Here is a 13,513-nt window from a genome sequence, read left to right as displayed (position 1 = left end):
ATATTTACTAAGTGCCTTTCAAGTAAAAGGTAATGCAAAAACACACCAAGAATAGCAAAGATAAATGAAACATGGCTCCTGCCCTCAAGGAGTGGAGTCTAGTACCGCTAATCACAAATGGTCTGTGGCACATATTCTTAAAAAGTATTAAGGACCAAGAGTTTTCATTTATGTGGGTTTTACCCACCAATATTTACCATATTAGATACTAAAACTGAAAAATGTTTAGAAAATCAGGGTGAAAAAGACAAAAAAGCCTTGGCATTATTATGAAAGTTTTGATTTCACAGATCCCTTGAAAGGTTTTCAGGGACTCCTGTCCCAGCAGTTTCCAGATCATATAGTCAGAGCTGCTGGTCTAGTAGGATAAGATAGGTATACAAATCATTGTAATACCCTAGAAGCACTTTTGAAAAACCTCCACTTAACACACTTCCAGATTACCAAGACTCTCAACTCCCCTCTTTTAAATATGACAGGTGCCCACAGTTTACTCTGCATCAGTGGGTGGCAGGTTAATCTCCAGCACACACACACACACACACACTTCTGCTCCAACTATGCTAGAATCCGCTTATGCTAGCTTTGCTCTGTTAGTAATTATGCAATCTGATTATATACTACACTAGAGACCCAGTGCACGAAATTCGTGCATGGGTGTGGAGGGGTCCCTCAGCCCGGCCTGCACCCTCTCCAATCCAGGACCCCTTCGGGGATGCCGACTGCCTCTTGCAATCCGGGACTGCTGGCTCCTAACCATTCACCTGCCTGCCTGCTTGATTGCCCCTAACCATCTCTGCCTGCCTGCCTGATTGCCCCTAACCGCCTCTGCCTCACCCTGCACCCGGGACCTGGGCTTCCCTCCCGCTGTAGGCACCCAGGACCCGGGATGGCTGCAGCCGCAGGGGACCATGGGCAGGCGGCTTTGCCCGGGCCCCAGTCGCAGGCGCCCAGGACTGTGGGGTGGGCAGCTTGTCCCTCTTCCGGGCCGCAGCTGCAGCCGCTGGCGCCCGGGACTGCAGGGAACGCGGCTTGTCCCTCTCCTGGGCCGCAGGCACAGACACAGCCTCTGGTGCCCGGGACCGCGGAGTGGGCAGCTTGTCCCACTGCCAGGCCACAGATGCAGCTGCAGGCGCCCGGGACTGCAGGGCGGGTGGCTTGTCCCTCTCCCAGGCCGCAGCCCTAGCCGCTGGCGCCCAGGACCACGGGGCAGGCGACTTGTCCCTCTCCCAGGCTGCAGCCTGGCTGGTCCCCATTCCTCTCTCACAGCTCATTTGTACCTGGCTGGTCCCCAATCCTCTCTCCCCAGTGTTGAGTGTCTGAGCCTTTACAGTGTGACGGCGTGAGGCCGTGATGACCATTTGCATATTAGCTCTTTGTTATATAGGATAACCCCATTAATTATGTGTATGAGGAAGGGAGTTGCTTCTAAGAAACATAAAAGTCTAGAAGGATTCTGCATTCAATTTGTTTCCCAGTGTCTAAGTTCTTGCTCCTTTTTAAAGAAACCAAAATTGAAAATCTAATTCAATTGTGAGTTTAATTTTCACAAGAAAAAGCAGATGCCCAATCAGCATACTATATTGAAAGCAATGACCTACATGAACATTGGTAACTAAATGTACATTTATAAGTTTTAAGATATAATGTTTAAGGCAGTAGGAATGTATATTAATATCATTTTATGATTCCCTACCTTTGAGTCTAACTGACTGAGTATAGGTCCTTCCATATGGGTATGGGATTCTACTGTACTAGTATAAAGTAGAATTTGTTAATGCTTATGAGGCTATAAGATAAAGACATACACAGGGTACTGGAAATCACACACACATCACACACACACACACACACACACACACACACTCACATTATGTCTAGCTGGGGATCACAAAGAGCTGTGATAGAGAAAGCAATGTTTGTGCTGGTCCTTGAAAAATGGATAGGATTTCGACTGGTAGGCAAATCAGAAGGGCACTGAAGGTTGTGGGAACAGTGTGCAATGGCTTTCATCTCTGCTTCTCTCTCACTTGAAATTTTAAACTAAGGGACCACACCAGAAATCACTGGAATGACTGGTCATGACAGCACTTTTAAGAGAAGCCACTTAAGCTCATTCTACTGAAAGTCTTGGAATGGCTCAGTTCCTACCTTTTCCTTGACTTGGCCATTTGATCAAATCTTCTTGGGATTCTGGGAAATATTCCAAATCCTTTCTAAATTCTATCCCCTAACCCTCCACCCCTCCTTTTTTGCTGAATTATTTTACTAATTGGTTTCTGTCAATTGTAACCAAAAGAATCTTAATGAGTATGAACATACTTTTGGCGATGGAAGGAAAAAATTTTACTTATTTATAAAAATTTGAAGGAAGATTTTTAAAAGTTAAGTACACAAAGCATATCCTATAAAAATAACTGAAGACCTCTAGTTCTGATGTATCATAAGTAGCAGTGTTACTTTGGAAACATTATTTCACATCTCTGGGCCTCAGCAATGAAGTTACTGGAATCTCTAAGATCTCTTAAAAAAAAAGAAAAGAAACACATAACTGGCCTTCCTATCTAATTGGGGAAGTTTTATTATTTTATCAGTGTTTATTTTGTTTGCTCTTACACTTTCTAAAAGATCTAGATATAATTAATTTTCCTTTGAGTAGAAATTAGAGAGAAAATGTTTCTTAGACAGATAAAATGTTGAGAAGCTGCCCAAGACTTGATAATACACAAATTTCTGCTCTAAGCTGAAGCTTTCTACTCTATATCTCAATTTGAGATATACTCTGAGTTGAAGAATTCAAGAGAATTAAGTGGCACTTTTTACAAGTTAAGGGCATTCCTAGTTTGAACAAGTTAACGTAATAAGTAAGCCGGAAGGGTGCTTATTAGCATTGGCATGTAAGTAATTCGAGCCGGTATGTTAGGAACATGTTAGGCATCAGGAAGTTACAGGCATACATTTCCACAAGACCTCTCTGGATCCAGTTCAATGTGGAGGCCTTTAAGAGTACTTACAACTCAAGTTAAAACACAGACGAGTGGGCTAGTAAACAAGATTTTGGACTGATCCACAAGACTTTTGAAGCTACTTTTCTGGATTCACACTTATATCAAATCTGTCTACCCTGTCTGGAAAAGTATGAAGAACAGGTGCATTTAAAAGGTAAATTATTTTCAGTATTTCTAGTAGTTGCCATTATCCTCTTTTAAAATCTTTTCCTAGCAGATTTTGCCTGTGATTCACAGGTAAGGCCAATTAACACAAGCTACTTGGCATCTTAACAAACCAGTTAGGCAAACTTGCAGTCCCTTTAAATTAAAAAAAAAAATTTTTATTCAAACTTGTGAATTGATTCTCTAATCTCTATTTAATCTTCAGAAATTTTAGGAATAAAAGATCATGCTCAGATTTCAGTAAACTTACAGAGTTAGGATTTGATTATTTACCTTAAAAGTAACAAATGAGCAGTCATATAAATATTCCCAAAAGGTTTCTGTTAATGTAATGTGTTTTCTTACAGTAATATTCAAATTTCAAATATGCCTAATGCCCTGGGAATTCCTAATTTTAAACCAAATATTGTAACCATAGTTTGAGAACTAGATTTAGTATTTAGAAAACATTCCAACTTCTTCACTCACAGTATTACTCTAAAACTTTTCCCCTACAGACTGGGAGAAAGAAAGGGATGTTGTAGTGCTGATCAAAGGGTACCTATGAATTACAAAACTGATCGCCTAGGAATAGGAGGGAAAGTGGTTAGCCACGGTACAAAATCAAAGGCAGTGGCCATAAGTATGTACAGTTTGTTATATGAGTCTATAGAAACTATAACAGATTTCTGATAAAAGAAATAACTTAGTGACTGAGCATTTTAAAAACATTTTAATACTTTCAAAGCAAGTTCACAAGTTATCATTCCTCCTATACTTCATGCTAGTCTCTTTTCGCTTGTGACACCACACATACAATTCATCCAATATAAAAAGCTCTTAACTACAGATATGAGCATGATGTTATGATGTTATATAAATAACCATAATCTCTAATCTCAGAGTTGTTTTAAAGAACAAGAGGCTGAATAAAACCCAGAAATAAAATACAGCTTTATAAAAGATATGAATGCTGTAACCCTATATAATAAAAGGTTAATATGCAAATTGACCCTAACGGCGGGACAACCTGGAACAACCTGTTGCTATGATGCACATTGACCATCAAGGGGCAGATGCTCAATTCAGGAGCTGCCCCCTGGTGGTCAGTGCGCTCCCACAGTGGGAGCTCCACTCAGCCACAAGCTGGGCTGACAGCTGTGAGGGCAGCGGCAGTGGCAGGAGCTTCTCCAAGCCTCTTAGGCAAAGCTAAGGATGTCTGACTGCTGCTTAGACCCGCTCCCCATGGGACTAAACCGTCAGTTGGACATCCCCTGAAGGCTCCCAGGCTGCGAGAGGGATGTCTGACTGCCAGCTTACGCCTGATCCCCTGGGGAGCGGGCCTAAACCGGCAGTCGGACATCCCTCTCACAATCCGGGACTGCTGGCTCCTAACCGCTCACCTGCCTGCCTGCCTGATCACCCCCTAACCACTCCCCTGCCAGCCTGATTGACGCCTATCTGCTCCTCTGCTGGCCTGATCGCTCCCAACTGCCCTCCCCTGCTGGCCTGGTCGCCCCCAACTGCCCTCCCCTGGTGGCCTGGTCGGGCCTAAACTGGCAGTCGGACATCCCCCGAGGGGTCCCAGATTGGGGAGGGTGCAGGCTGGGCTGAGGGACACCGTGCCCCCAGTCAGTGCACAATTTTGTGCACCGGGCCTCTAGTATAATAATAAATGCAAAAGGGCAGGGAAATCAAAGTACTGTAATAGTTTGTTTTACTCAGACCTTCATCAAAGGTTGTAATCCAGCTTTGGCAGCAGCACTTGAAATGAGAAATAACTTTTAAAAACAACAGAAAAAGTAATTAAATAGAAAAAAACAAATCCTTCCGGGAAAGATTAAGTCTCCCAGAGAAAAGACTCTCACTGTAGGGCTATATTTTTGTTAAATAGTGCCAAAAACTGTGCTACCTGTGATGAGGGGCACAAAGGAAAAAAACACAACACAGACACCCTGCTTAGAAAGATTACAACATAGTTGAGGGATATTATTATTATTATTATTATCAATATTATTAATGAAATACTTATAGGCAATCACTGACATTTTAAAATCACTGATTATGATCCAAGTTTTATTAATTTCGTCCTGTTTTCTTCATCATGTTTAATTAGTGACAGTAGTAATACCATACACTAGTTTAGTTCTTTATGATTTTTAATATACTTTAATCATAAGTGACCCTCACAACAACAGGGTAGAAATTATGTCCCCATCAAGAACTACTTTGAGATAAGTTCCCTTTCCTGAGCTCATTGTCTTTAATAAGTAGTCCTTCAACTCTGCTTGACCATTAGAATCAACTGCAGAGGCTCACTCCCAGAGATTATTCTCTAACTGCATTGTGAGGGCAAGAGGGAGTGTATTTTTGTAACCTCCCTAGATAATTTAATATGCAGCAGCTACGGCTGAGAACTGCTGCCTTAATATCTCTCTCTCCTACCCCCACCCCTTCTCACTTTTCCCCTGCCTATATCTCTGTTGGTTTTATTTTCTGGAGTAATAACTGATAGTGCTGCTCAAATATTTCATCAAATCTAAGATACCGTCAATTGTAATATTCACCATTTTTATGTGTCACTAAAGAAAGACAAAATACTGCCATGAAACTTTTATAACCCAATAATTTTAACATACACCCTGAAATGCTTAATGTTTCAGAAATGTCATGTCAAAATGTGCAATATAATAAAGTTCTCCATTCCTAATTCCCAATCACTCTACTCTCTATGAATAAGAAACTGCATTTGCTCCTATGAGCTATCATATCTTGTTCTGCTATTCAAGCCCCCTTCTCTCTCCTCCACACCATTTCACTTCTAAAGACACAAGAGGATCTAAAGATAAGAGGACAATAGAAGGAACATGGTAGGGGACAGCATTTGGGAGAAGAGACTCGTTTGGCCACTGATTTCAAAGTAATATTTCTTTCGTAAGTTTAAGTCATAATAGTTGTAGATAATAGTTATTAATTTATAACATCTTTTTAAAGAGAATACCAAGTAGTAATATATAAATGAGTTCAATACAATTTCAAAGTTCACTTGATGGTTTATAGAAGTGCTTTGCTCATCTGGTTACAATAAAATTTTCTAGCGAATAACTCATAGGCTACACTTCAAAAAAGAGAAAACTCATTTTAAAAAGCTTGAATGACTCCTGCTTACAGAATTATAAAACATAGGTTTCCCTGAAATACTCATCTCCCAAAGTACATTTAAAACATTAGTTAATATGATTTGTAAATTGTTTTCAAGATTACCTCTGTAATGCAACGCAAAGAAATATGGATAGAATTTTGCCTGAATTTCTCATTTAGTCTGTCATTTTTATTTGTGCTCCTTCTGACACATAGTGCTTTATTCTTCTCTAACTTCTCAAATGAAGCTGAAAATTTGCTGGTGTAGCAGTTTCCTGGGCTTCTTTGAAGACCCAGTTTAACACTGTAAAACATTTATAAGTGTATTCATCTGACTGGAATCACCACCCATCCACATCACCTTCGAGCCAAAGGTTATATCCAGTGAGTCCTAGGAGGATACAAGTTATCTGCACAGTTATTTAGACACTGCGATTAATCAGCAATATAAGGTAGGTGAGGTAGTATGCACTTGTATTAGTACAATCCCGGTACCAGACAACATCTAATGTAGACGAATTTATATTTCAAAACAAAACAAAAGTTTGGACAGTTAAATAGATTTTGATTAAAATGAATTACATTCTTGATTCTTTAAAAATGTTAATATATTATACTGTGCAATTTATTTTTATTAATGTTTTTATTGATTTCAGAGAGAGGGAGAGATAGAAACATCAATGATGAGAGAGAATCACTGATCAGCTACCTCCTGCAAGCCCCCCACTGGGGATCAAGCCTGCTACCCAGGTATGTGCCCTGACCGGGAATCAAACCCTGACCACCTGGTTCATGGGTCGACGCTCACCCACTGAGCCACATTAGCTAGGCTATTTTTATTTTTTTTAACAGAAGACGCTAAAAAATAGTCATAGCTGAGTATCAAAATGAATGTTTCTCATATTGAATTATGGTGATGACAATGACATCATTTCCTATCAGGAATTGGTAGATAAGATGGGAATGACTCCAACTGGCCTAGAATGAGTTTTGCCTAATGCAGAGAGTGAACAATTAGCATGACTATATACTGAAAGGTTTAGCTAGAATTTCGGTAGGAAATGGGCCTAACCAATGGATATACTCATATCAAGAACCTGACAATGGCATTGTTTAAATCCTCAAAGTTGGCTAAAGAGTCCTGTATATGTGTGATTTACAGATGTCTAAGATAGAGGTAATCTAACTCCAATAAAACTTTGTCTGCAAAGCAGATGAAACTCTCAAGTCTAGTGGAACTAAGTGAGCTAGCTAATCATTGATGTGTGGGTTAAGCTCTTCTGTTTAATCTACTGAACTGCTTAATTCCAGTTTGTATCTGCAGTAAGGTGGAGAAATGTGGTCACATAAACCATGGATATTTCCATTAGCTTTGGTCCTGAAACACCATTTTTATAGTTATAAGGTAGGTGAGGTAGTATGCACTTGTATTAGTAGAATCCCAGTACCAGACAACATCTAATGTAGATGAATTTATATTTCAAAACAAAACAAAAGTTTGGACACTTAAATAGATTTTGATTAAAATGAATTAAATTATTGATAAAATGAATTAAATGACTGACATTACCTAGGACAAGCTTACCCTACCCCACACACCCCAAGCAGGTAAACGTAAGTTTAGAATAGACTGAAAACAAAACAAAACAAAAAAAACAACAACCAAGGTGCTTTCTCCTAAGGGGCATCTGGACCACAATAGGCAGCAATGATGAACAATCCCCTTCAAGTTCTGTAAACCCCAATCATCTTGTTTTAATGGAATAACATGGAGTGATAAGGGTAAGGTGGAGCCTACTGTGCGGCATTTTGCAATACTATCTAATAAAGATGGAATATGCAAATTTACCATCACTTTGCAACAAAGATGACAGCACCCACGGCCAATAAGGAGGGAATATGAAAATTGACGTGACAAAGATGGTGGCAGCCGGGCTTGGACGCAGGTGTTCTGCCCCGCCCTGGCCACTCCAGGCCTCTGGGTGGTGTGCAAAGGCGGAAGGTGGCTCCAGACCGGAGCGAAGGTGGTGCTGGCAGCCAGGGGAAGGAAGGCCTATTCTTGCACGAATCTTCATGCATCGAGCCTCTAGTTAAGTTACATGCAAAATGGCCTACTGTGTGCCATTTTCATTTTTAAGACTGCAAGTGGGGACAAAGGACACAGAATAAGAGTCCTATGGTTTCGTATCAGATTCTAGTCAGGCATTTAGACAAGGTTTCCGTTACACTATTGTTGCCAAGCCACAGGTGGCAAACAAATCATACATGTCAAGTTTGTGGAAGCCAAGAACACTAGAGTGAGAAAAAGTGACCACAGGATAGAGACACATGATGGGGTAGTTCAGCTTATCAAAACAAGCAACAGAAACAAAGAGCAAGCATCAGTAGTTTTAAAAAACAGGCATCCAAAACCAGAAGTGAGCAAGTTAGCAAATGTAAGGCGCCCTGGAGTGAGGGCTGAAGAGGTCAGAAGTTCAACTTCTGCTGCCTCACCTTCCCACCCCATGGAAGTCCATCCTCTAGCAGCACTAGCTTCACTGCCAGTGACAGGGTGTAAGGAAGCAGACCCAGCATCACACAGTATTTGACTACATCACTTTAAACATACTAAGAAAATACCAGCACAGTCTCTATCACTATATTACAGTTATGTTCTATTGATTCTGATGTCCCATAACATTCACGAAAAGAACTTTGGTTGATTCTGCCATTGTATGGTGCTACTCATGTGCAGTGATGATGAACATAAGAATTCCATGAATATATTTCCAAAGCTGTACCAAAAATTCCAATCTATTCACTATGTCTTAAAAAGTCATATCAATAGAAGACTTGATTCCAAAAAAAGTCAACACACACGTGAAATTGTCAGAATATAACAGCAAACTCTTCTTAAATGAGGCAGGACTGAGAGAAAGCTTTAGTCCTTAGTGTTGGCCATTAACAAGCTATAAAGTGCTAGATAAAACACTAAAAATTCTTTGGAATGCAATTGTGTCTTTGATAAAACGAAGAGGTTATATCTCATGGTCTCTAAGCAATAACCAGCCCTAAAAAATGTTATGCTTTAAATTTCTAGTTTGATTTCAATGGACTTTTGATCATCTCAATGACATATAAATGTTAAATTCAAAATCTTTATAATGGCCCCAGCCAGTGTTGCTCAATGGTTAGAGTGCCAGCCCACACACAGAAGGGTCGTTGGTTCGATTCCCAGCCCTGGTTGGGGCTTGTGCAGGAGGCGGTCTCTCCCCCCGCCCCCCCCCCCCCCCCCATTCTCTCTCTCTTCTCTAATCAACAGCCATACTGGCCTGGGCTAATATAATTTTTTTATGACTGAGAAATCTAACATTGTTTAGAGAACACATGAGGTAAGCATGTTTAGAAGAATCTGCTCCAATATTTCTATCAACATACTGTTGAAGAATTTAAAAACGCCTATTTTAATGTAAAATAAATATAAATCAATGTAATATAAAATCTAGTCCTATGATTCTGAAAACAATGTAGTTCCCCAGAATAATTTAGCAGTCAGACCAGTCAAATAATAGTGTATTGGGGACAATGTTCATACTTCTTATCATGGGTCTTTAAATTCTAGAATTGAAAGCTCAGATCACTAAAATGCTTTGGAAGGCAAGTTATAGGGGAAGAAGGAACACTCACATGTCATTCCAGTTTCCAATTTAAAAAACAAAACAACAAAAAAGATTCGGTTATGGTCCTTCTCTCCATCTTTTGTGAACACTGAAAACAACAACAAAAATCAACTTTCCCATGTCACTATAATAGGTATTTTAAATTTGTCTTTTATCTTCATAAGCACAAGTACGTACACACACACGCGCACACACACACACACACACACACAGAGTTATATTTTCTACATCAGTCCAAGTCTTTTGTTCAGCACTGAAGCAGGTTTAGGGTGAAACAAGCTTATATATATTCTATAGGAAATCTTAACAAAAAAAACATGTAAATGATTACTGCAAAGGCTATATATTTAATTTTTTACTTTTATGGTAAAAAAAACAGATACTAAAAAACTTCTTCTCACTTGCTAAAAACCCCAAAACCAGAATCACATACAAATATAATTAAATTCAAGTGCAATATCACAAATAACAGGTTTAAATGTTCCCATTTGGGTTTCTAAAATGACTACACCACTGTGAAATGTGTGGCTTTTTATATAAGAGAAAAATCATATATACCTAGTTCCTTTCTCTTTAGGTTTTCTCTTTATAATTTACTTTTAAAAATGAGACTAATTCAATATACAGTATACTCCAAAAGACAATATTATTCAATATGAAGAGCCTGCCTTATTAAGTAATATCTTAGTAGACATTTAGAAATGGATAAAAACTCACACTTAGCTGGAGATTTAAACAATTATAATTGCTTAACTGTCAAGAGGAAATTTAATTTTTCCTGAGTAACTTTTATTACTTCAAAGAATATACATGAAAGTCTTTTCACAACAAATTCCTTCCCTGATACAGTTAAATGCAAATTATCTTTTTTTCCCCTCGTCTTACTCCAGAGAGCTCCTGCATACATAGCTGATACGCCACCTACTGCAAAACCGAGCTGACAGAGCGAGCGATGCTGCCAGCACTTCCATTCCATCACCAGGCTGCAGCTGAATAAAGGCGTGTTTGTGAGGCAGTTTTTGTAAAAATTTCAAATCCAAGAAGAACAAGCTGAAATAGCATTTTCCAAAATGGAGTGTAAAGTAAACAGAAGAGATAAAGAAAAGGAATATGAAGGGAAACACAACAGCCTGGAAGATGCTGACCAAGGAAAGAACTGCAAATCTTCACTGATGACCCTCAACGTTGGTGGATATTTATACATTACTCAAAAGCAAACATTGACCAAGTACCCCGACACTTTCCTTGAAGGTATAGTAAATGGAAAAATCCTCTGCCCGTTTGATGCTGATGGCCATTATTTCATAGACAGGGATGGGCTCCTCTTCAGGCACGTCCTAAACTTCCTACGAAATGGAGAACTTCTACTGCCTGAAGGGTTTCGAGAAAATCAACTTCTCGCACAAGAAGCAGAATTCTTTCAGCTCAAGGGACTGGCAGAGGAAGTGAAATCCAGGTGGGAGAAAGAACAGCTAACATCCAGAGAGACTACTTTCTTGGAAATAACAGATAACCATGATCGCTCACAAGGACTCAGAATCTTCTGTAATGCTCCTGATTTCATATCAAAAATCAAATCTCGCATTGTGCTGGTGTCCAAAAGCAGGCTGGATGGTTTTCCAGAGGAGTTTTCAATATCGTCAAATATCATTCAATTTAAATACTTCATAAAGTCTGAAAATGGCACTCGACTTGTACTAAAGGAAGACAACACCTTTGTCTGTACCTTGGAAACTCTTAAGTTTGAGGCTATAATGATGGCTTTAAAGTGTGGTTTCAGACTGCTGACCAGCCTGGACTGTTCCAAAGGGTCAATTGTTCACAGCGATGCACTTCATTTTATCAAGTAATTACCTGTGTCACGAACAAAGGCAACAAGCATGCAGCCAGCAAGCTTCGGAAAACCACAGCATCAAAGGCATCCCAAATAATGTACCCAGCTAGCTCTGTACTGAGAGCCCTGCTGCTAATCAAATACTGTGCGCTAACGGTATGTAAATTCTATTGCTAAAAATGTCCTTCTCTTGGGTTTCCTGCTGATCAGACTCTTACACTTAAAATGAAAACAGTGATCTTCTATATATTGTAAATAAAGACTGAATGCCTGTATTTGTTTATTTTTCCTTAAGCTGTCTTTTAATCAAAATGTCTTGGGTGCTTCTACAATAAACAAGCATGTACATTATCATTCATTTAAGTAAATGGTAATAAAATATTTGAAGGGGCTACAAGATTTAAAATCCTTTTTACTTATGGCAAAAATCTACAAAGAAACTGAACTGGTAAAATTAACCATTGCAAGAAAAACAGATATGCAGATTTACTAAAACAGAGCATAGTGAAACCAAAAGGAGTGTAAGAAGGCATTAATTTTGATTTAATTTCTATTGGTAGGCACCAAAAGCTTATTTATAGTTTCTGTATTAAATACTTGAATTATAGCTAAATTGATATATTGCTGACAATTCCTAGAAAACTGCTTGCTGAAAATAAAAAATATAAGCACTACTAGCTTCTTTGGTTGCATTAATCATTATAATAAAAAGTTACATGTGTCACTTTAAAACAAATAGTACCACTTGATGATTTCACACAGTATTATGCACAGGTGTAATGAACTGGCAGGCTTAATAACTGGATGGTCTTGCAAGTGACAAAAATCAGCAAATTTACTTCTTTGCAGGCTGAGCTCCAACACAGCATGAATAACTTCATTTCAACAGAGTATGGTATTAGAATAATACAGGCAGGAATTCATTTTCAGAATTACCCTATCTATTCATTTTTCAAGCTCAACAATATTAAATGAACATCACTACACATTTTTCTTATTCACTGAGTTTTGTTTAATTTTTTTACTTCATACTAACTAAAAAGCTGTTTTTTAAATTAAGTTTTATATACAGCTACCTCAATGAAATAATGTAGAAACTCACTTTTAAATGAGTGCATTTTTTCCCTCCCAAATAACAGCTAGTCATTTCTAAACCACTTATTTACTTTGTATTCTAAGAACAAATTACATCTTAAATTTGCACCTTTCAAATTTAACCATTAAAACTTGCAACTAAATCTTAATTTTTAATAAATTTTAACAAGATATTTCTGAAAATCTTTATTGAGATTACATAAATTAGCATATGTGCCAAAAGTTGGCTTACACATATAAATTAGAATTAGCAATAAAGCTAATATGACTTCCAGTTACAACATCTAAGATAACACAAAAGGTGGCTGTACATACTAGGAGAAATATTTTAAAATCTATTATACAAAGAAGTCCTTTAAAAAAATCTACATTAAAAAAAAACACACCACAACACACTTCACATCAACCATACAATCTTCTTTTATGTATAACAAGAAAGAAAATGCTCCAATGAAAACATCAACTTTTCTCTTATGTACTTGAAAATTTAATGTACTTTTAAATGAGGATTTAAAGGAACTATGAAAATAGGAAAAATAGTGAAATCTACTTTTCCAGTTTAGAAATTGAATTGTTTATATACCTACTCAGCTTATGAGTTGACTTTTCCTTGGCATTTGAACTTTGGTAAT

At 38.4% G+C, this 13,513-nt stretch overlaps 2 protein-coding genes across 3 annotated transcripts in view; one reads left to right on the top strand and one right to left on the bottom strand.

The window, feature by feature from the left end:
* GTF2F2 (general transcription factor IIF subunit 2) overlaps positions 1-13,513 on the bottom strand; it is a 133,210-nt gene that overhangs the window by 61,242 nt on the left and 58,455 nt on the right. The window lies entirely within an intron of this gene.
* Positions 3,072-12,444, top strand: KCTD4 (potassium channel tetramerization domain containing 4). Its single transcript, XM_070407464.1, has 2 exons — positions 3,072-3,162; positions 10,843-12,444. Exon 2 carries the CDS (start codon positions 11,023-11,025, stop codon positions 11,800-11,802), a length of 780 nt encoding a protein of 259 aa, XP_070263565.1. The 5' UTR covers positions 3,072-3,162; positions 10,843-11,022; the 3' UTR covers positions 11,803-12,444.

Source organism: Myotis yumanensis, unplaced genomic scaffold (genome assembly GCF_028538775.1).
Source record: "Myotis yumanensis isolate MYYU_CA2020_CCGP unplaced genomic scaffold, mMyoYum1.0.hap1 SCAF_3, whole genome shotgun sequence".
Taxonomy (NCBI): Eukaryota; Metazoa; Chordata; class Mammalia; order Chiroptera; family Vespertilionidae; genus Myotis; species Myotis yumanensis.
This window is presented reverse-complemented; position numbering and strand designations above follow the sequence as displayed.

Excerpts from the sequence above, each read along its gene's own strand:
- KCTD4 (XM_070407464.1), top strand. The coding sequence starts at position 11,023 with ATGGAGTGTAAAGTAAACAGAAGAGATAAAGAAAAGGAATATGAAGGG.